At 42.3% G+C, this 21,612-nt stretch overlaps 1 protein-coding gene and 1 long non-coding RNA gene across 4 annotated transcripts in view; one reads left to right on the top strand and one right to left on the bottom strand.

Annotated features, from left to right (window-relative positions):
• TNFSF11 (TNF superfamily member 11) overlaps window positions 1-19,875 on the top strand; it is a 34,824-nt gene extending 14,949 nt beyond the window's left edge. Inside the window, exons 3-5 of the mRNA XM_059042213.2 lie at window positions 12,452-12,497; window positions 12,578-12,676; window positions 18,335-19,875. Of these exons, the coding sequence (XP_058898196.1) occupies window positions 12,452-12,497; window positions 12,578-12,676; window positions 18,335-18,756 (567 nt within the window). The 3' untranslated portion in view covers window positions 18,757-19,875. The remainder of the gene's footprint in view (window positions 1-12,451; window positions 12,498-12,577; window positions 12,677-18,334) is intronic.
• LOC136792817 (uncharacterized) overlaps window positions 1-21,612 on the bottom strand; it is a 407,046-nt gene that overhangs the window by 165,100 nt on the left and 220,334 nt on the right. The gene's annotated exons all lie outside the window — the stretch shown is intronic.

The raw sequence follows: 21,612 nt of genomic DNA, 5'->3' as shown, positions 1-21,612 counted from the left end.
GGGTTCACAATATAAGTGAAACTATCTCCTGGTACTAAGAATGATGTACCCAAAGGCTCACAGCCCTTTGATCCTCAGTCATATATCCACTGTTATTTCATATAGTCTCTGCTGCCCTAACAAAAAGACTCATCACTCATTGGACAAAATAAGAGAAGTTTTTTCTCTCGTGTGCAATAATCCGGAGGTGGTAGCTCAGGGCTGGCAGGAAGGCACCTCCATCCTCAACAGGTACCTTCCATCTCTGGATCCAAATTGGTTTCTCCATATGTTGTCATCTCCAGACAGAGGAAAGGGAGAAAGAAAAAGTCAAGGCGGTACCTGGAAGTTGAGACATCGGTCATTTCTAGTAGCATCTTATTGGCTGGAACTTACTCATAAAATGACACATGGATGCAAAGTAGGCTACACATTGTAGTCTCTAGCGGAGCAACCATTTGCACCAAAGCTTGAGGAAAGGGGTTGCCTATAACTAACCGGAGAGAGGAGAGGATGGATTCTAGGGGGACAATGAGTGGTCTCCAGTACTCATTAAACCCTATTTAGGCAGGAAAGTGGGTTCACTATATGAACAAGAGGTAACTCTCTCTACATATAAGTCTATGAAAAATTGGAACAGTCAAGATTTTATTTTCTAAAAGTTAAAGTACTTTAAGATTATTTAGATTCCAGAAGAGAGAGAAATTTGAAGGTAGAATTAACAGCATGCATCTTTCTGAGGAACTTTCAAAGATTCATTTAGTCATATGCATCTGTGATCTGTGAATAAACCTTGATTCTCACTTGTCCAGTTTTTAGTAGGTTTTGTGGATTCAAGAACATTAATTTTTAAAAAGTTCATCAGATTGAGTGGTGGTTTTTTTCATCTGTAAAGCTGATCCCTTAGAATTCCAATGTCAGTTATTACAGGAAACCTATTCCCATTTGAAAAACTAAAGTACATAAAAAATCAATTAAAAGGTGAGTAGATCTTAACTGTTTATGAAATTGTAATCACTGGAGTTGTTACATAGCCATTATTTCTCATTTGCTTTTAGGTTAATACACACACAACAGATACAAGGGGAAAAATTAAACCCGTTCGTTATCTCTTTGCCTTTGTATGTAAGAGTATGTGTCCCAAGAAAGTTTCTTGTAAACCCACAAGGCAACTTGGGGTTTGGGGGCACTGGTGTTCCCAAATCAAGATGTTAGTCATGTAGTGGTTTTCCAATGGGATTTCATCTCTGCCATAACAGTTTTGGGAACTGCAATTCAATCAACCCCAATCATATCTAGCATTTATAAAAGCTGCCTTTATGGGAAAGCCAAAGTATGACCCACAGAATTTTCCTACAAAACCAAGGTCATCTACTGCCTTTTGCCCAACAACGGGCCATTGGCTGTGATGCGCTCAGTCTCAGGGGAGACCCAGGGCAAAAGGTGAGAGGGTCTGCATGAGGGAAATAACCAGGGAGTGATGTTGTCAGAGGTGGGCTTATCTTCGTGCTAGAAGTACTCCAGGGTGGAAGGAAAGATATTCTGGCTTGACATTTTTAAAGAAACAGAGAAGAAGGACGTTCCTGAAAGAGGAGCATCTCGTTATGTGGCATGGGGCTCTTGAGCTAAGACTCCAGAAGTCAGTAAGACTGAGGGTCCTCAGTTGGAGGGGACTTGGTAAAGGATGGTTGGATTGCTCCACCAGGAGTAGCTCGTCCTAGGAGAAGTACAGCCTGTGGAACTGGAGAGAATGGCGTGCCCTAGAGCAGCGTTTTCCAAACCTGCTTGATCTTAAAAATCACTTGGGGACCTTGTTTACAAAAGAAAGAAAAAGGTTCCCAGATCTGTTACAAAGATTCTGATTTTAGGAGTAGACTTTGTGAGGTGGGAAATCCTTTTTTAGAAGGGCTGAGGGCTGGTCCGTCTTTACAAGAAGGCTTCAGGGTGGATACTGACCAAAGAGGTGTTCTAAGCATCCTAAGAAGAGTTGAGGGCCACTGGAGGACAGGGAAGCCATTGGTGAATGAACGACTACATTTAAGAAGTAGGATTCAGCCTGTGTTGTGTAGAGAAGATGGGTCTTGGAAGTTGCAGAGAACAGTGTGTATCTGAGATGACCACACAATAAATGTTTGCTTGAACTTTTTGAGATTCAGGGTGTGAGAGGTCCATTCTCTCGTAGCTTCCTCATCACGAGGGTGCTACCCCAGTCCTTAGTCATTGCCCTTTGAGAACACTAGGTGGGAATAGCTGCAGTAAAAATAATCTTGATAATTATAAACTGTAAGGCTTATCTTCATCAGAAAGTTTAGGTGAACTCAGAATCTCTTCTCCTCAGTGCCTGTACCTGCTTCTCATCTGATCTACCCTTTTGTGGTGAATTACTATGATATTATCTCCATCACCCCAAATCAGAAGCCAGAAGATGGTCTTAGAAGCCAGAAGATGGTCTTAGACACTTACTCATTGACTTTTCACCTCGCCCCCGCCCTGGGAATTCTACCTCCTTACTAAGCCTTCACATACTTTACTCTGTGTCACTGCTGTTGTCACCTGAACACAGGTGTCACCATCACCATTGTCATTTTGCATCTGGACCACTGCAAGTGGGCACCCCATCCTACTCACATTACCTCCCGTCCATCCTCTCCACAGCTGAGTGACTTCTCAAATTCAAATCTTACTTTCCGTGGACCCCCTATAGTCACCTGGATAAAGTCTGAGCTGCTGAACACATAACACAAAGCCTTTTGTGTTCTGGAACCCTCCTTCCAATGCCAGCCTCTCCAGGCTCATTACCTTGTGGCTCCATGTCCTCACCCCACCTCAGCTTGTGCTCAGTGGACCCACCTCAGGAAAGTGCTAGAAGTTCCCTAACCTGGCTGTGCCCTTCCCCACCCCACCCCCGCCCCCCCTGCTACAGCCATAAACACAGTGAAGGCAGAGAGGATATCGGTCCAGGACACGCGGCATCTCAGCATCCTTCAGAACATGTGGCCCTAGCAGCCATCAGTGAGCTTTGTGGGATGGATGGATGGATGAAATGGATGGATGAATTATGGGTCTTTGTGCATGTTCTTTATGTGCCATTCCAGGCTCTTCTTTGTGTACAGTTTTCTAATTGTCTTTCAAAATTTAGCTCAGGCATTACTTCCCAAAGAGTCCCCCAGTGACGCCCGCCTGCCCACCTTTGGGGTTAGGGGCCCCTTTTGTGCACACCTAGGGCTTTTTGTATCCATCCCATCATAGCATTGACCCCAGGAGCCGGGTGTGGGTCTGACTCATTCCGAGGACAGAGACCACGTGATGTTTGGTTTCTCTAGCCGATGACAGGTACAACGGGTAGGCGCTCAGTTGACGTTCAAAGAACACTGTTAATGAATACGTGAGTGGCCTGTGCTCCCCCCTGCTCTTGGTGTCAACAGGTGGCTGGTTGTTTAATATTGTCGGAAGCTAGCCACATCAGCAGTGCCTGGAAGATTCTCATCAAGGGGTGGAGGTCGCTCCCAAGTGGGGTGTTTTTCCTGCTTCTTCAAGAGGGAGCGCCTTCCCTCTTTGGGGCCTGAGCCATAGGGACTTTGAGTCTGGAGGACCTTCACGGCCACCCTGCCCCTTCCCTCCCTGGCCACACTGTCCACAGTGGCTGGCCTGGGACCTCTGTTCCCCTTTAGCTCCATTTGCAGCAGTCAGAGCTACTTTGCGGACGAGTCTGCGAGAGTGAGCCTTCTATAGAGGAGATAGGGCTTTGTGAATGTCAGAAGCTCTGCCCAAGTGAGGTGGCATAATTATGTTTCAAGTGGCAGAAGAGAGCAGAGACGTGATAACTGCCAAGTTACTGCCAGAGTAACTTGGCAGTTACTCTGCCAAGCCCTTAGATGAAACTTTTCAAACGCGTACCTTAGCTCAAGACACTTTAAAACTGGGCTCTTTATGAAGACTAATATTGCTGTCGTAGGGCTACTTTATGAAAACCCGAGGGGACCCGTAACTAGAGCAGAAACTTCCTCATTTAAACCGTGAAGGTTAAACAATAAAGACTAATTTTCTATTCCCAGCATAGCCATCGCCCGGCCGGGAAAGCATCACTCTGCTTTAGGAAAACAAGGGCACCGTATTCTTTAGCCCTTCGGTGGGTAGAGTACATTATCTGTGTGCAAAGACATGTCTTTTCCAATCAGCAGACCTCTTCTGGGAGAAATGAGCCCTCGCTGACTGTACTTGGGGTGGAAGGAGGAAGCCAGTCCACATTTTTCTTGGTAAAGCTCTTTCTTGAGAATTTCCAGGGATGGTCGTGGGCTGGTGGCTGATTCAGTGAGGAGACAGAGATGAGGGGGTTCAGCGGGCGGGGTGCATCAGGGCAGGGGAGATAGAATCCTGTGGAGAAGACTTTGGCTTTGAGAGAATTTTTTAAATCAGTAGTTCATAGTAAGAAATAAAGAATTTTTTAGGGACGAGAGGGTAAAGTTACAAATTCAAGTCCGAGATGGCTCTCACCTTCAGGATTAGGGGGGCTTATGCCTTATCTACTGTCTCCCCTGCCCCGACACTTGCTGGACCCTGGGCCCCTCCTAGCTCACCCCCCATCTCCCCCTCCCCCATCTCCCCTCCCCCATCTCCCCCTCCCCCCCCGTGGGGGTTGGGGGGGAGTTGCCCTTCCCCCTTCCCAGTGCTCTTGCCCTCTCCGTCCTCGTACCCGGTACCCTGTAGGGCTCTGCTCCAGGGGATCTGGGCTGAGAAGCACAGGCTCCACTATACCTGAATGACATGTATTTAGGTGGCAGAACCTTTAATGGCTCCTGCTCTTAAAGTTCTTTGCTTTGAGGTGTTTTCGAACTGTCACCATTGACTCTTCATGACAAGCTGGGGGGCCTCCAGCTCCATCCAGATGCACACAAAGTGTTCCCCCATGTCCTGTGGATTGGAAGTTCCATGTGAGCTTTCGGAGAGCAGGCAAGCGAAGCTAAGGCATCAGTTCTAATCCTGTCTCTTTAGTTGCTCCACAACACCTGGTGGCTATTGTTTCGGTGCCTTGTGAGCCAAGAATGCCATGGAAAAAATATCTTTACAATTAAAGATGAGCTACTGATAAGACAGTAAGACATTTCTCCAGGGGAGCAGTTGTACGCCAGGTCTGCATGGATGGGAGGGCAGGAGACCTGCAGAGAGAAATAACTGTAAGTAGTTCCGCGTGGCTTGAGTGTCCAGTGTCCTCAGGGGTGATGGAGTTTGGGGGTGCAGGGGAGGAGTAGCTGGAGAGTCCAGAATGGTAACCAGCCTGGTCGTGCAGGGCCTTATAAGCCCAGGTAAGGAATGTAGACTTGTTCCTGAAGTCTGCAGGCAGCCCCTGGAGGGTTTTCAGAAGAGAAGGGACTTCACTGACAGAGGAATGGATAAAGGAGATGTGGTATATATACACAGTGGAATATTACTCAGCCATAAAAAAGAATGAAATGATGCCATTTGCAGCACATGGATGGACCTAGAGATTGTCGTACTACAAATGAACTTATTTACGAAACAGAAATAGACTCACAGACCTAGAAAACAAACTTATGGTTACCAAAGGGGAAGTGGGGGGAGGGATAAATTAGGAGTTTGGGATTAAAATATACATACTACTGTACATAAAATAGATAACCAACAAGGCCTTATCATATAGCACAGGGAACTATATTCAGTATCTTGTAATAACCTATAATGAAAAGAATCTTAAAAAGAATATATCTATCTGTGAATCTATCTATATAACGGAATCACTTTGCTGTGTGCCTGAAACTAACACAACGTTGTGAATCAACTATATTTCAATAAGAATTTTTAAAAACCTTTCAAAAAAAGCAGAGAAGGGGCTTGCTCCCGTGCGGACTTTCTGATGCCCACTCTAGCAGCAATGGACCAGTTGGAGGAAAGCAGGAGATCAGGAGAGGAGGTAGGAGGTTATTATTGGAATCTTAATGAGAAATGATGAAAGCTTGAAGGAAGGCAGTGGTCCCTTGGCTGGAGAGGAGAGGATGGATTTCTGAGCTTGCAGGATTTCTCTGCAAGATTAGGAAACTGACTATTCATTTTCAGAAGCAACCCAAATGTGGCATTTATGTGCTAACTCAGCTGATGAAAACACTATTCTTGTAACTAGGTTGGAGAAGAATTACAGGAAGGGTATCATTCAGATGTTAAAATGAATGCATTACATATGTTAACAAGTGTATGAACCCTGTATTATATCTGGCAAACGGGGTGTTAAATCCTTGTTCAACCAGCCAGATGTCCCTGCAGCTGCTATTGGGATTGCAGGGGGAACCAGCCACCTGAGACCCCAGGTAGGAGCTGGTGCCAGTGGTTTCCGGAAGCATCTGGCTAGACAAATTGCTTCTCCTGTGCTGATTGACAGTTCCCACATGGATCACACAATTCACATCACAATGATCAGGTGGGATTTTCAGTCTGATAAGGCCAGACTCCAGGAACTTGACTTTTTTTCAGGGAATCTTTACAGCTGGGAGTGTCCTCAGTGCAAATTTAAATCTATTTATACATATGATTTTGTAAGACCAAAAAAAAACCACTTCAGTCAAACAAACTAAGGCCAATTTAATAACATTCGCTCTTGAATTGGTACGCTATCAAAGTCTTGTTTGGGGCAGTTATCCAGCTGAGTTTGCAAAGGCTGGCTTAAGCGTCTGCTGTAAATGTTTAAATTCCCGGGAGCAAAATTCCCATAATTACTCAAAAGAAGTTGAAAGTACTGATAGGTGTTATTCTTACGGAGTACAGTCTCTCCTAAGTGGCTTTGATATATCAAGACTGAGCCAGTTCTGGGATGTCTCCCTCCTCCCTCTTTTGGAAAAAGATCCAAAAATATTTTTTAAAGATGTTCAAGGGAGTCTGTCCGAGCAGTCTCTGTCACACTCCTGGGAATTGTACTTCTGGGATGTTGAATTCAGGAGAAGTTAAAGAGAAGCAGTCCTAGAGACCACACTTACACAATCATATTGATCTTTTGTGTACTTTCTTTCCTGGAGGAGAAATTGTGAAATCCCAACATTTTTTCTATGAGTGAAATAAAAAGTCGAAATTTAAAACAAAAATAAGGAAAGAAAAATCATACCGGTTGTTTTCTTGTCTGTTCAAATGTACTCGCACAGCAAAGACGAAAAGTCAGTGCAGTCTAAATAGGAAGATACCACAAGGAGCAGATTTTCAAATGTTGTGAAACTTCTGCTTTTTAGACTTTGGAGTTCGGGGCGAACGGCAGTTTCAAATCTGCAAGGTCTGGCTGTGGAAGCCCAGGCTTGGCAATGTTAGACAGTGTCCACTAGGTGGCAGTATGTCAGAGGATTTCTTCTATCCTTGAATTGGCAGCGATTTCTTTGGCTGTCTACCAGTAGGTCGGTTTTCCTTTTTGTCCTGTTTTGAAGGGTTAAATGAAGCTCTCATAATTTAGGAGCAAATTATGCTCATTTAAGAAATGCATAAATTCGCTGAAAAGCCTACTTGTTACAGTGTGACCATAAATAAGTTCATTCATTCATGGGATTTTTCTTAGTAATTTACAGGTGATCCTAAGTAGGTTTTGGAAACCAGGGGGTAGTTCTCTTTGTCCTTGCATGTGACAGATGCTAAACATGCTGTATTCTGAGAAGGTAGATCGCTGATCTTCCTGGGGAGCAGGGCATTGGGTTCTCTTTAGTAGCTTTCAGCCAAGAGAAGATCGCAGGGAGGGCTGTCTGCCCAGCTTCCTCACCATGGAAACTGTTTCTGGCTTCTGTTGGAGGCTGTTTGCTGGGAGGTGTATCAGAACTACCTATACTTCTTTATGCAAAGCTGTGGGCATTCTGAGAATGTAGACAGCATATAAGTGCATTGAATGTGTATCCAGAGAGTTAACTTTTTTTTTTTCTAATTTACAGTGGGATATAAAATAAGATAAAACACATATAACATTTTTTAAAAGATCTCTTTCATCTGAATAATTTGTTCAGAGGAAAGGAGTTAGGATGTTCTTTGTAGTGTCTTCCCCAAATTATTAATAGATGAATCAGAACTTTCTGCATTCAAAGAAACCAGAAGCAATGTCTGAATGATTAAATTTGGGACTAAAGAACTCTGCAAATTTTAAAACACTCTAATTAATGTGACAAAAGAAAAGGACTACTGTGGATGAAAATAAACATAAATGCAAAGCTTAGGAAATAAATGGAATTGTCTGTTAGGGTGCAGTTTGGGTACCCCTTTAGAAGAGTTTCTTATAATTTTGAAAATTAAAAATATTAGGGGGCCATTCAAGAGAAAACTGTGCTTGGTATGTACGTAGCAAAGTATCTGATCTTTGAGAAAAATGACCAAACAGAGTGGCCCTGCTCTGTGGAGTGGCCTTGATGGAGTCACATTTGGAGATGTGAGACCCCCATGTCCAGGGCCCTCATGGCTTACTTTGGAGGCTTCACCAGCCAAGCTCTGAACAAGTCTTGGCAGGTTCTGAGCCTGCTGTTTTCTGAAGCCCCCTCCCCAAGAATTCTGAGACCATACTTCCTGATGTTGAGGTTCCTTTTTGTCAGATCCCTGCTCAAGTTGGGCCTCCTTTCAGAGTTTCTGCTTCAGGGAGGGGACCACCCTCTAAGAATTTCCTGATAGGTGTAGAGAGGGAAAAAAAATTTCTTCCCTCTCCCCACTTGGGTTCACCAGTCGGGGCCCTGTAAATTACACTGACAAGAGATAAATCATAAGACAAAAGCATACCAATTTATTTAATGTAAGTTTTACGTGACACAGGAGCTTTCATTAGGAAATGAAGACCCACAGGAATAGTTAAGCTGAGTGGGTTTTATACCCAGTTTGATGAAGGGTGGAAAGGTGTAGAAAAATGAGACAGGACAGGACAGGGTCTGAGCTAAGGACGGTAAACTGGGGGAAACGGAGCAAGGCCTGTTCCTTCAGATTCCTCTAGGCGTCCTCCCATCTTAAGAGAGGAAGATGCTCCTTTCTTCCCAGTGGTAAGGCACTTCTCACATGAGGGCCTGTGACCTGCTTCAGGGGAGAAGGACAAAGCCAGGTAGCCCCTGCCTCTGCCATTTCCCCAAATCCTTTAGCTTAAAGTATTCCACTTGCCAAAGCACCGTATTTGGGGGTAGCATGTCCTGAACCCCATCACGGGCCAGCTTCCAGGAGTAGAGTTGCTGACCACATCTTGCAAAGGAGGGGGTGGGCTGATGGCTCTCGAAGAGGACTGGGAAGGCATAGGCTCAAGTCCCAGAGTTCTTATGGGCATCCTTATTCTCTCTTGGCCTCCATTTTCCAGTCTGAAAAGTGAGCTTAGTAAGTCTGATTCTAACATGAATCAAACAGGATAATACAAGGGGAGATAGTTGGCTTTTTGTTAGCTGCAAATGTAAGGGATGATTTAATTTTTAACACTGGGAATATATATAAATCGTGAGGCTATAATAAATCTAGGACTAAATAGAGCTGTCGCCAAGCAACCATTCACAGAAACGCTCAATTAGTAATAATGTTTCTCAACGCCTGCTGCATATTAGAATCACCTGGGGAGATTCTTGTAAAAAGCTACCAAGTCGATATCAGACTAATTGAGTTAGACTGGCTGGAGTTGGGCCAGGGTACCCTAAAACTGTAGTCTTAGAAGAATGTTATGTTCGTGGTTGATATCTGCACATAAATAACAATAATCTTGAGTTCAAAAGATTGGGGTGGGGTAGGGGTATAAGAACAGATATTGAGATTACATTTTTTGTAGCCTGAGGCTATAGACACATCACATACTTTGCTTTTCATGTGGAAACTTCCCTATAGGGTTTCTGAGAGGAATTGCAATTCTTGGATACCCAACAATATATAACATGAAAGCAGCATTACCTCATGGTCTTTAGCTCAAGTTTTAATTCATCTTGGGTCATGACACACTTCTTTTTTTTTTTAAGCAGACATTAAAAGTGTTTCTGAATGGCACTGGTTATTGAATTTTCTTGAAATGAAAAGTTTCTGTGACAGCTCTGACCTAGCACCTGCTGATTAAATGGGCAGGAGAAGTTATTTCCCCGGTAGGAGAGGACAAACTTTCCCTGCCCACTTAATCAGTGACTTTTGTCTGCTGCTCCTTTGGCCTGGTCTCAAGCTTCTAGAAAATCTCAGATTTGCTCATCTCTGAAATCTTCTGGGATGTGAGAGGGATTGCTCTTCTCAAATGGAGGCCCCAGGTCAGCAACACCAGCTCCTCTGTTAGAAATGCAAATTTTCAGGTCCCGCCCCAGACCAAGCAGATCAGAAACTGTGTTTCAACAAGCCCTCTGGGAGATCGCGCTGCATGTTCAAGGTTGAGAACCACTGAGCTAGCAAAATGGATCGTACCTGGTTTTTCTCAATAATAAGTGTGCTTTTCTCAATAGAAAAGCAGCAAGCAGGCATATGTCATACTTTGCTTTGCTTTCTCCTTCCCTCTCCCCTCTTCCTTCTGATGATGAGGCAGATCAGGGCTAGAGGGAAAGTGAGGGGTAGCTTTAAACCTCTGAATTACTGTCATCCGGGTTCCTATTTGTTCCAATCTTTTAAGAGATAATAATCAGATAAAGTTACATTATATCCACATATATAAGTATATAGAGATATACAATGTATAAAGATATATTGTATCATAAATCTATAAAGCTATATACAATGTATAGTAAACATTGTGTATATGTATCTCCATTATAAATGTAAAAAGATATATACAATGAATAAAGATACACTATATATACATTATATACGTAATGTATTATGTATTTATGAAGGTAAAAGATACACTGTGTATATATAAATGTATAAAGGTATACACAATGTATAATAGGTACATTGTGCATATATAAATCTCTGTTGTGAATGCAGAGAAGACTAAACCAGGAAATTCCAGAAATCAGGGTACCATTGGGAATCCAAAGATCATGAGAAAAAACTTGGGAGTCAGCAGGGGAGAGAAATAAATCTTGGACAGAGTGGGGAGAGTAACAAAGCCTGGTAAGGGCCACTGCATTGCACAACCCAAAAGAGCCAGCCATCATTTGCCTGGAATTTCCTGCAGAGGTGCTCCCAGAGCTGTGCAGGGCAGTGCTCTGGGTCAAGGCAAAGGCAGGAAGTAGCCTTGGATGAGGCTGTAAAGTTTCCTTCTAAAAGTCAGTCATGCTGTGACTTCTTTAGGATGTTAGAATAGGTAACTGAAGACAGCTGTACTATCCTCCAAGGGTCTTTAAAAATAGAATTGATTCTCTTCTCTCTTGGGGGTCTTGAAGGCAGAGAGAAGAATCAATGTAATTTTACCACTAGAACCCTTCCAACTGTTAACAGTTGAAGTTTTGTTATAGCCTCTATCTATCTAACTATCATCTATCTCAAAGCCCTTCTCTCCAGACATCCCAAGAACTAAAGCTAACTGGCCTATTTTCAAACATCATGAGGGGGCGGGGTAGTTAGCATGGATGGTCACCCCAATAACAGAGAAATTAGGAATCTCTCCAGAGTGTTTCTAGTAACAGAGAAATTAGGAATCTCTCCAGAGTGTTTCTAGTAGTATTTAGATGTATGGAGTTACCAGACCCTCTGCTGAGTGAGTGCCTACATGCATGATCTCATTGAGTCTTCACAGCCACTGATGATAAAGGTGCTGTTAATATCCTCAGTATTTGTAGGTGACTGAGAAGGGATTTGAGCTGAAGTCAAAGCCTGAAGTCCATCCACATCACTTTACTATTTAATGGTAGCTAAGGTCTTGATTCAGGTGGGCCTGCAGTTACCTATTGGACCCTTCATTGTCAGGGCTCAAATTGAGATATGCAATTACCTACGTTCTTTATGTACTTGAGTTCTTTCTTTTACTGGCTTGCATTTCTTAACCTCTATTTGTGGCAATATTTTAAGTTAATGATTGTTAATCTAAAAGCTCTTAGACTTCCATGTAGTACTTTAAATACACTGTGACTTTTTACAATAAAAAATTAACCACTGGGAGCCAAGCATCTTTCTCTTTCTTATGGGCTGAGCTTCAACATTATAACAGGAATTCACTAATGAAACAGACATAAAAAGAGCCTCTCTAAAAATTTAAGAGGGTCATATATTCTGTGGTAATGTTATTTTCCTAGTTAACTTCATCTCCATTTGTGTACCTGCTACAAATGTTTAATTATGTTCAGTGATTCCGTGTTTTATAATTTACATTGTCTTTTATTTCCTCTTATTGTCCAAAGTATTTTATTGGATGGTATGTGTGTAGTCTACTTTTTAAGCACATCAACATAATTCTTTGGGGGTGAACTTCCCTTGATAGCTACTTAGAACATCAAGAAATTTTACTGCCTATGTACTTCTGGCATATTTTGAAGGAAAGAGGATTAATTTATTGTATGTCCAACAGTCCTGAATTCTTAACTGCTTTATCAAAAGAGTGTATAAATAAGATGATTCTTTCTTCTTTTTATTGCAGGAAATGCAACATATTGTTAAATCACAACACATCAGAGCAGAAAAAGGTAAGCATGGATCTGTATAAATATTTGAAAACCCCTAGGGTGACTCCTCTTTGAGCTAACGTGGCTTCTCTCATCTCCAGCCATGGTGGAAGGTTCATGGTTAGATCCGGCCAGAAGGAACAAGCCTGAGACTCAGCCCTTTGCCCATCTCACGATTAATGCCACTGACATCCCATCAGGTAAGTTCCATTTATACCCAGCCTGAAAAATATTTCAAGAGCAAGTCTCTTTCTTTCAGCAAGAAAGAGAAAAACAAATACCATATGCTAACACTATATATATGGAATTTAAAAAAATAGTTCTGATGAACCTAGGGGCAGGACAGGAATAAAGATGCAGACAGAGAGAATGGACTTGAGGACACAGGGAGGGGGAAGGGTAAGCTGGGACGAAGTGAGAGAGTGGCATGGAGATATATACACTACCAAATGTAAAATAGATAGCTAGTGGGAAGTAGCCGCATAGCACAGGGAGATCAGCTCAGTGCTTTGTGACCACCTAGAGGGGTGGGATAGGGAGGGTGGGAGGGAGACGCAAGAGGGAGGGGATATGGGGATACATGTGTACATATAGCTGATTCACTTTGTTATACAGCAGAAACTAACACAACATTGTAAAGCAATTATACTCTAATAAAGATGTTCAAAAAAAGAGTCATTTATCAGCCCATCTGAATACTCAGACCTATTCTTAGCCTGTTAGCAAAATTTTGAGAGCCCTTAACTTCTAGACCAGAAGAAAGATCATCTATTCTTCAGTTGGTCGTCCACATCACGCAAACAGTGATTCTCAATCGTGCCAGAATGGACATCATCACTATATTCATTTTCAGATCATCAGAGTGAGTTTATTTAAAAAGACTGCTAGTTGAGGTTGCATAACTGGGAAGGATAATCCTGTGTTACACTCATCTCTATTTTTCCAAGCAAAAGTTGACACATCCCCATTGCTGGCCTGTGAGGTGCATGAATTCCTCCAGGAAGTCATATGCTCAGCCGTCTTCTGCAGAGTTCCAGGCAGGAGCTCAACAGAGTGATATTTAAGAGGCAATAGCCCTCTAGAAAAGGAGACATACTCCTTCTCCAGCGAGTTAACATTTTTTTTCTGGCTACGGATTTAGCTCAGTAGACTGGAGACCTCATTATCTTTTGGAAGTGAGGAAAGCCAGAGCTCTCTGTCTACACCTACCTAAGGTACCAGTGATTTCTATCATATAATCCCCACTGGTTTCTTCACATCGGGTTAGGTGAGCGTCAGAAAGATCACAAAGAACGTTGTGATGGAGTGACAGTGAGATATTATTGTTATTGTTCTTATACCATTTATACACGCACTTTGTATCAGGCATTTGGCTCTGTAGTCATTATCTCTAAACCTTACTACAACCCTGCAAGGTAGTGATTATCATTCAGATTTTGCAAACAGGGAAACCAAGGTCCACCTAGTGTAAGTTATCTGATCAAGGTTACAGCGTGGCAGGGTTAGAAGTTGAATTCCACTATAGTTGATTCCCAAGTCCATGCTTTTTATACTATAGGTTATCACATAAGTATCTTGTGGCCTGTTGGTTTGTCAGAGGGGAATAAATTCAGAGCGCTATATGTTCCTCTTTTCATGAAATAAGTAGATTAATGTGGTTTTTTTTTTTTTTTTTTTTTTTTTTTTTTTTTTTTTTTTTTTTTTGGCGGTATGCGGGCCTCTCACTGTTGTGGCCTCTCCCGTTGCGGAGCACAGGCTCCGGACGCACAGGCTCAGCGGCCATGGCTCACGGGCTTAGTTGCTCCGCGGCATGTGGGATCTTCCCGGACCGGGGCACGAACCCGTGTCTCCTGCATCGGCAGGCGGATTCTCAACCACTGCGCCACCAGGGAAGCCCAGATTAATGTGGTTTTAATAGCAGGGCGTCTCAAGTCTGACGGCCTGGGTTTGAGGTCCCACTGTACTACCTGGCTGGGTGACATTGTGCAAATTATTGGAATCCTTTGTGTGTCAGCTTCTTCATGGGGATGGTAACAGTTTGTACCTCATGGGGCAGCTATAAAGATTTAATGAGGTTATATACTAAAATGCTTACACGGAAGTGGGCATATAGTAAGAACTTAGTGAATGTAATTTGTCATTATTTAAGGTTTAATTAAATAATTTTATATATTCTATTTTGTGTTTTATAAAGATGATTCAAGGCAAGTTCTTCTTAGAGTTAAAAAAAATCCAAGTTTTAATAAGCAGTTTTGAAGCTACTAATATAGTATGGGCCACAAAGGAATTTTTCCTGACTGCAGACATAGAAAGGAGAAACCAACTCTTTGATTTTTAGTTTTCCTAAACTATCTATACTGTCCCAGATATTTGCTTCATAAACAAATTCTCTCTCTCTCTCTCTCTCTCTCTCTCTGTGTGTGTGTGTGTGTGTGTGTATGTGTGTGCCTTATGGTGGAACTACACCAATTTTCTGAGTGGAAAACTATTTTGCATGTTAGCAAAGGCAATCAAATTAATACTGATCTATCAGCTGTGTGTGCTGTGAATGTAGTCTGCATTTATCTTTGCAGTTCATTTTAAATGGCATATGATAAATATTGCATTAGACTGTGTGCCAAAGTCTATTTGGCAATAGCAAGCATGTTTTAGTTATATAGCTCTCACTCCAGGCACCTTGCATCAAATCATTGCCAAAAAGAAGGCAAAACTCCTGGTTATTTTCTGATGGTTATTGAGCTTGAGACAGAGTGAAATGAGTTAGTGTATGCTTCTGTTTAAGAAAATAGAATTTGCTCTTCTGGCTTGGCTAATGACCCATTGAGTCCATTTATCTCCCAGTTTGGGCCAGGATTCGATACTTCAGAGGAAGATGGCTTTAATTTTGCATGTTCGTTCAGGGCCTCTGTTCCATACTTATTTGTACTTATTTACACATAAGAAAGAAATCAGAATCTGCCTTACACTGTATTTCAAAGCTTCTTGAATAAAACGCATTGGGGAGTATTTTGTGAGGTCAGGATTCATGGCTTTTGTAAGGGCAGCTCAGGCTAAATATCTGGAGAGACTTCTTCTCTAATATCTAATAGCAGTGACTCTAGGGGCTGGGGCGGCTGGGGAGGCTGAAGATCGTCTAGTGATGGAAGCCCAGGCTTGCTGTGAGAGGTCCTCCAACCTGATGGGGGCGCTATTCTCATCTTTTCTCCCACTATCGCTATTCATGAGCCCTCCAGTTCACACTGACGGTTCTTCTCCCTTTTCCTCTGCGTGCTGTGTGCATTCCGTTCTTTGTTCGAAAAGTTTCCCTTGCTCACAATCCTCTCCCTTTTCTCAGCCCGTCCACATTTGACCCGAGTCCTCCTTGCCCTCTGTCACTGGGCTGAGTTCACGTGGTCGCCACTAATTTCTGCAGCTTCCACTTGGCAGGTGCTTTAACTGAACTTCAACCATGGGCTGTGTGACCTGCAGAAATGAAAATGTTATATTTTTCATTTGGTGTGCCCATTTCTTCTTTTCTCCACTACTAAGTGCCTTGAGGGTATATTGCTTGATGCGTTTCTTAACTGTGGATAGAGTGAATGCCCATAGAAAGCACCATTCAGATATTTACTAAATGAATAAATTGATCAGCGAATGGTTAAATATAGGCATGATTAGAAGGAAATAAGGACACTCCTTCCACTTGACTTGAGCTAACAACGGGAGAGGTATGCGGTCAGGGTTTCTGTGTTCTCCTCTCTCTTTCATATCCTTCCCTGCCTTCCCTGAACTGTACTGAACCCTCTTGGTCTAACGCTAGCTGATCCAACCTGTCCAGAGGGTAGACGTCACCTTACTCATTCTGCTGCTATCTGTTAAGGGCCGTCATAGGAGATAAACTATAAGACCGATAATCGATTGCATAAAGGATTGAATACAAGAGTAGGGGATGAAGGAGGTAACCATGGGATGGTTTGAGATAGGAAACACCTTGAGTTTTTTTAGCTCTGTCAATGGACTAGGTGGCTGTTTACCAGCCTGGAGAAGTTACTTTGCTAGTGTTCATGAGGAGGTGATGCATAGAGTCTTACAGTCTCATTTTGACTCACTTGGGGCCATGGAATGATATTTACATTTGGGATGCTTTAATCTAGGACCTCCGGTGAAAAAGGGCAGGGCTCTGTGCTGGGTTCTGGAGGCAGCAGTGCCTGTGATGGCTTCTCAGGCTCGCTCGGGCGCCCTCCTGTGGATACGATGTGCAGTTCAGGAAATCTGTCCTGTCCCTGAGCACGGGGATTGGAACCATTGGCTTCTTTTTTGCAGGCATGTCTAAGGATGGTGGGCTGCCCCACCATAGCTTGGACCCCGTTGCATTTTTTTTTCTTCCACTTACCCTACCATCTAGTTGGTTCTGGAACAGCCTGGTATTGAGGTCCCCAGACCATATCCCAGCTGCCCAGTAGCCCTCCAGGGACAATAGAACATTCTCCTTTTTGTGGCTCTCCAGAGGAAGATGCTGGTGTTCAAGTTTTCCCAGGATTCAGGCAAGTCTTGAAAGTTAGCCAGTGTGGTTTTCTGGTTCTACAAAGATCTCCCAAGGACCCACTCTAGCCAAAGTGTTGTCAGCTCTGATGGATCCGTGGAATCCACTTTAAGTCTAAATTCTGTGTGTGGGGGGGTGTTCTCTTGGGTGACGGGCAGCAAAGAACTTCTCCCTGGCTGCAGAAACTACTCCCCACCCCCTTCTGAGACTCCTCAGCTCTGTTTTGCCTTGTTGAAATCCTAGCAGATGACAACCTTAACTTAGCATAAGTGTTTACAAAATCCTCTGGAGGAAAACTCTGGACTTTCCACAGTATAACAGCTTTCTCCCCACTAGGTGACATCTTTTCCAGTTGGTTAATAGGTATCCATATAAATATAAATATTTGATTAATGAGGTTTATCAGGGAGGTAGTCCCAATTTTTAAAGACCTAGTAAAGTACACTAAAGACCTGAAATATTCAAAGCGTTGGACACTTTGCTGACTTAGAAGATTTTCTAGAAACTTCTGCTGCTCCGGAAACAGTGACGTGAAGATTGGTTGTCACATTTCAGGTGTGAGAAGGGGCTAAAGGAGAATTCTGGTCTAATAATTAGAAGAGATTTTACCATCCTTTGGGCACAAAGGATTGCGTGAAGTTGTGAAGCTGAGGAGTGCAATGCCAGGGATATGCTCTTTGTGCACTTCTCTGGGGGCAGCTTTTCAATTATCTGGCCTTGGGAGGCATTTGGGCTATTGGAGGAGGGGAAAATCAATGGTGATGAGAATATAGAGTTTAAGAGTTTGACTTTTTGGTCAAAGTTGCTGTGACCCAGATTTTCAGCTCCTTCTATATACCTGTCTCCATGAATTAAAAAAGAGAAGGTGGGGTCATGTGAAGTCTGGATATTCTCTTTCTATACTTGTTTCTTGCTTTCTTGTTTCAACTGCCTTTGGCTGATTCTCTTCCTTCAACCTTGAATGACCTTTATGCTTCTGTTGGCTGAATTCCTCCTTTAAGTTATCAGGCTCAGTAGCCCAGCAAAATCCTTCTTGAGCCCTCTGGGAGGAAGTAATCTCTTTCCTTTGAATTCCCATTATCCCTTGTGTACTATAGGCTCCTTGAGGGCAGGAAAATTGAGATTTTGTCTTTGTCCCCTCTCAGGTGCCTAGCAGAGAGCACAAGTACTTCTTAATGTACTGGTACTCCCCTTTTAGAAAATAAATTCTGAGAAATTATTCTCCCATTGGAACAATGACTGTTACAGTAAGCCTTTCTCCAACCTCACAGAATTGTGAGGATGTCCTTCTCCTTGAAGGGGTGGGTTTTAAATCACGTGCCTCTCTTTTCCTCAGGTTCCCATAAAGTGAGTTTGTCCTGCTGGTACCATGACCGAGGTTGGGCCAAGATCTCCAACATGACTTTCAGCAATGGAAAACTAATAGTTAACCAAGATGGCTTTTATTACCTGTACGCCAACATTTGCTTTCGACATCATGAAACTTCGGGAAACCTCACTGCGAATTATCTTCAGTTAATGGTGTATGTCACCAAGACCAGCATCAAAATCCCGAGTTCTCATACACTCATGAAAGGAGGAAGCACCAAATACTGGTCGGGGAATTCTGAGTTCCATTTTTACTCCATAAACGTTGGAGGATTTTTTAAGCTACGGTCTGGTGAGGAAATAAGCATTGAGGTATCCAACCCTTCACTATTGGATCCAGATCAAGATGCAACGTACTTTGGGGCTTTTAAAGTTCGAGATATAGATTGAACCACCCCATTTTATGAAGCGTTTTTCATGAATTTCCTAGGATGTATAGAAAACTTTAAAAACAAGCCAAGAAAGATATATGTAGGTGTGTGAGACTACTAAGAGCTATGACCCACAGGGCACAAGAAGACCCATGCCTTTGACTCTGTAGGGAGCGAATGTATTTACAGCCAATGGGAGATGTTGGACTCAAGGTGTGTTACAATCTAAGGGTTTTCTTACACAGTGGTTTTTAAATTTTGTAATGAATTCCTAGAATTAAAGCAGATTGGAGCAATTATGGTTGCCTTTATGAAAAACTGCCTTTGGGCTATGGGAGGGGTTAATTCTCTGTCTCTAATCCGTGGTTAGGTGCCGTGATGCAGCTGAAGTGGAAAGGGTGTCATCTAATTGCAAACTGATGACCATCTGAAGGGTTAAATTCTTTTGAATTGTTACATCATCCTGGAACCTGCAAATAAATACTTCTTCTAATGAGGAGAAAAAAAAAATATGTATTTTTATATAATATCTAAAGTTATATTTCAGATGTAATGTTTTCTGTGCAAAGTATTGTAAATTATATTTGTGCTATAGTATTTGATTCAAAATATTTAAAAATGTCTTGCTGTTGACATATTTAATGTTTTAAATGTACAGACGTATTTAACTGGTGCACTTTGTAAATCCCCTGGGGAAAACTTGCAGCTAAGGGGAAAAATGTTGTTTGCTAATATCGACTGTATGATACTTCATTCTTTTTAACTTAATAGATTTTTCAGACTTCTCAAGTCTGTTTCCAAAAAATTAAAATGGATGCCTCGAATAATAAGCAGAATGTTGGCCACCAGGTGCCTTTCAAATTTAGAAGCTAATTGACTTTAGAAAGCTGACATTGCCAAAAAGGATACATAACGGGCTATTGGGATCTGTCAAGAGTGTTTATATAATTATTGAACAGGTGTTTTTTTCTACAGGTGATGCAAATTGTAAAGTTTTTTCATGGAAAAGTTATCAGTGGCTTATAGCAAAAAAAAATTCCATTTTTAATTTAGTGGAAGTTATTTTATACTATACAATAAAAACATTGCCTTAGAATGTTATTTTTTTTGGTATGAAAATAAATTTACAGGAAAACCTACCTTGTGATTTTGTGCTTCTCTTTCATGTCTGTCTTGCTCTGTGATCCTTTCTCTCCATATGGTAATGTGGCTTCTATGCAGATTTAATTAAAATTAGGAAGCGATTCAATTAAATTACTGAACCTCGGAATTTGAAAAATAATTTACAAGGGATTTGTATGCAAGAATGTAGCCAGATAGAACACAGAGGCTTCACCACTCAAAAAAAAAAAAAAGTTTGTTATGCCTATATCGTGAGAAAAAATAGTGCTTTGCACAAGTTCATAAGGCCCTGCAGAACAATCATTTGACCTGGAGGAAACCCTGAACATTGTATGTCTTACTACTGAAGAATCATTCACAGTGGATGGATGCTCATCCTCAGGGAAAGTTATGTGAGGGAGCCATCTAGCCCATGTTGATTACTCCACGTGAGACAGAAGAAAATGAACAGCTTGGGAAGACGCGGGAAGCTATAATTCAAGGCACTTGCCATTTGTGGATAAATGTTTCTTGATGGTTGGAACAGGAGAAAAGGAGAAAAATGGCAGAGGTTACAAAGAAAAAAATGGTCAATTCTTTTTGGGGGTGGGACTTGATCATTGACCAAAATACACCTGTTGTTTTCAAACTATCAGTAAATCTGAGGTAGAGTCATACAAAATATCTGTTGCATATCCCAATTGCTGGTCCCAAATATTCTTCATTTCAGGAAAAATTAATTTTGAGGGGCCACCGGAGAATTTCTCTACTGTCCACTGACACAAAATCTTGTTACATAGAGAGCCTTATTAGCTACCCTGGCTTCTAGACTATGATTCTATCATTTCCAAAGGTGAATAACATTCATTCATTCATTTCCTTGTTTGCTGCACATTATTTATTGAGCATCAACTAGGTGCTAAGCACTGTACCAGGCACTGGGGATATTACGGCACTCCTCTTGCCCCGCAGGAAACTTCATTTCAGTGGGAAGCCAGCCTAGTAAGAGTGTGGTAATCTCCAAGCCTTGGGCATCTACAAAATGCTGTAGGAACAGAAAGGAGGCCATTGAACCCAATAATGGGGATCACAGAAGGTCTAGAAATGAAATCAAAACTGGATAGGAGGTGGGCTGAATATCCATTCCCACTTTTAACTTAGAGGCAACTAACTTGCAGTCTCTCAAAAATGAGCTAAAACCCAAGGCCTAGGGATGGAAAAAACCTGGAATCTAGTAAGAAAATACATGGTGGCGCTAGCCAGACTGGAGAACTAACATGGTGGATGGTCTGTCATGCTAAGAGAGATCCTCTAGAAAAGACCTTGAATATTCAGCCTGACCGTAATGTGAATTTTGTGTATGTTGACAACCTGATAGGTCAGGGATATTTAGAGCTTCACTGGAATGAATCTATGACAATGAAACGTTGGTGTGAACTGGCCTGTGCCTTGAAGGAGGCAACTGTAGCAAATGGATATGCCAGGAGGTCTGGGAAAGGCTTGTTCTCTTTTCTAGTGACACTCAAGGCTTTCCAGGATCTGAATCGCAGAATCCGAAACACAGGATCCAAACCCTACTTTTCCCACTCACATGCTACTTTTTACTCCTGCTTTTTCTTCTCGCTCACCCCATTTTCCACTTCCACTCTTGAGTGTTTTAATCCTGTTCTTTTTTCTTTTCCCCTAATCCCTGGCTTTTGCCTCAGAGGACCATTTAGTTTCTCCGATGACCCTCGTGGAACAGAAGGCTGTTGCATCTGATTGTAATAGTACC

The sequence above is a fragment of the Kogia breviceps genome, chromosome 16, assembly GCF_026419965.1.
Source record: "Kogia breviceps isolate mKogBre1 chromosome 16, mKogBre1 haplotype 1, whole genome shotgun sequence".
NCBI classification, from domain to species: Eukaryota; Metazoa; Chordata; class Mammalia; order Artiodactyla; family Physeteridae; genus Kogia; species Kogia breviceps.
The sequence above is the reverse complement of the archived record's forward strand: the minus strand, read 5'-3'. Positions and strand labels throughout refer to the sequence as shown.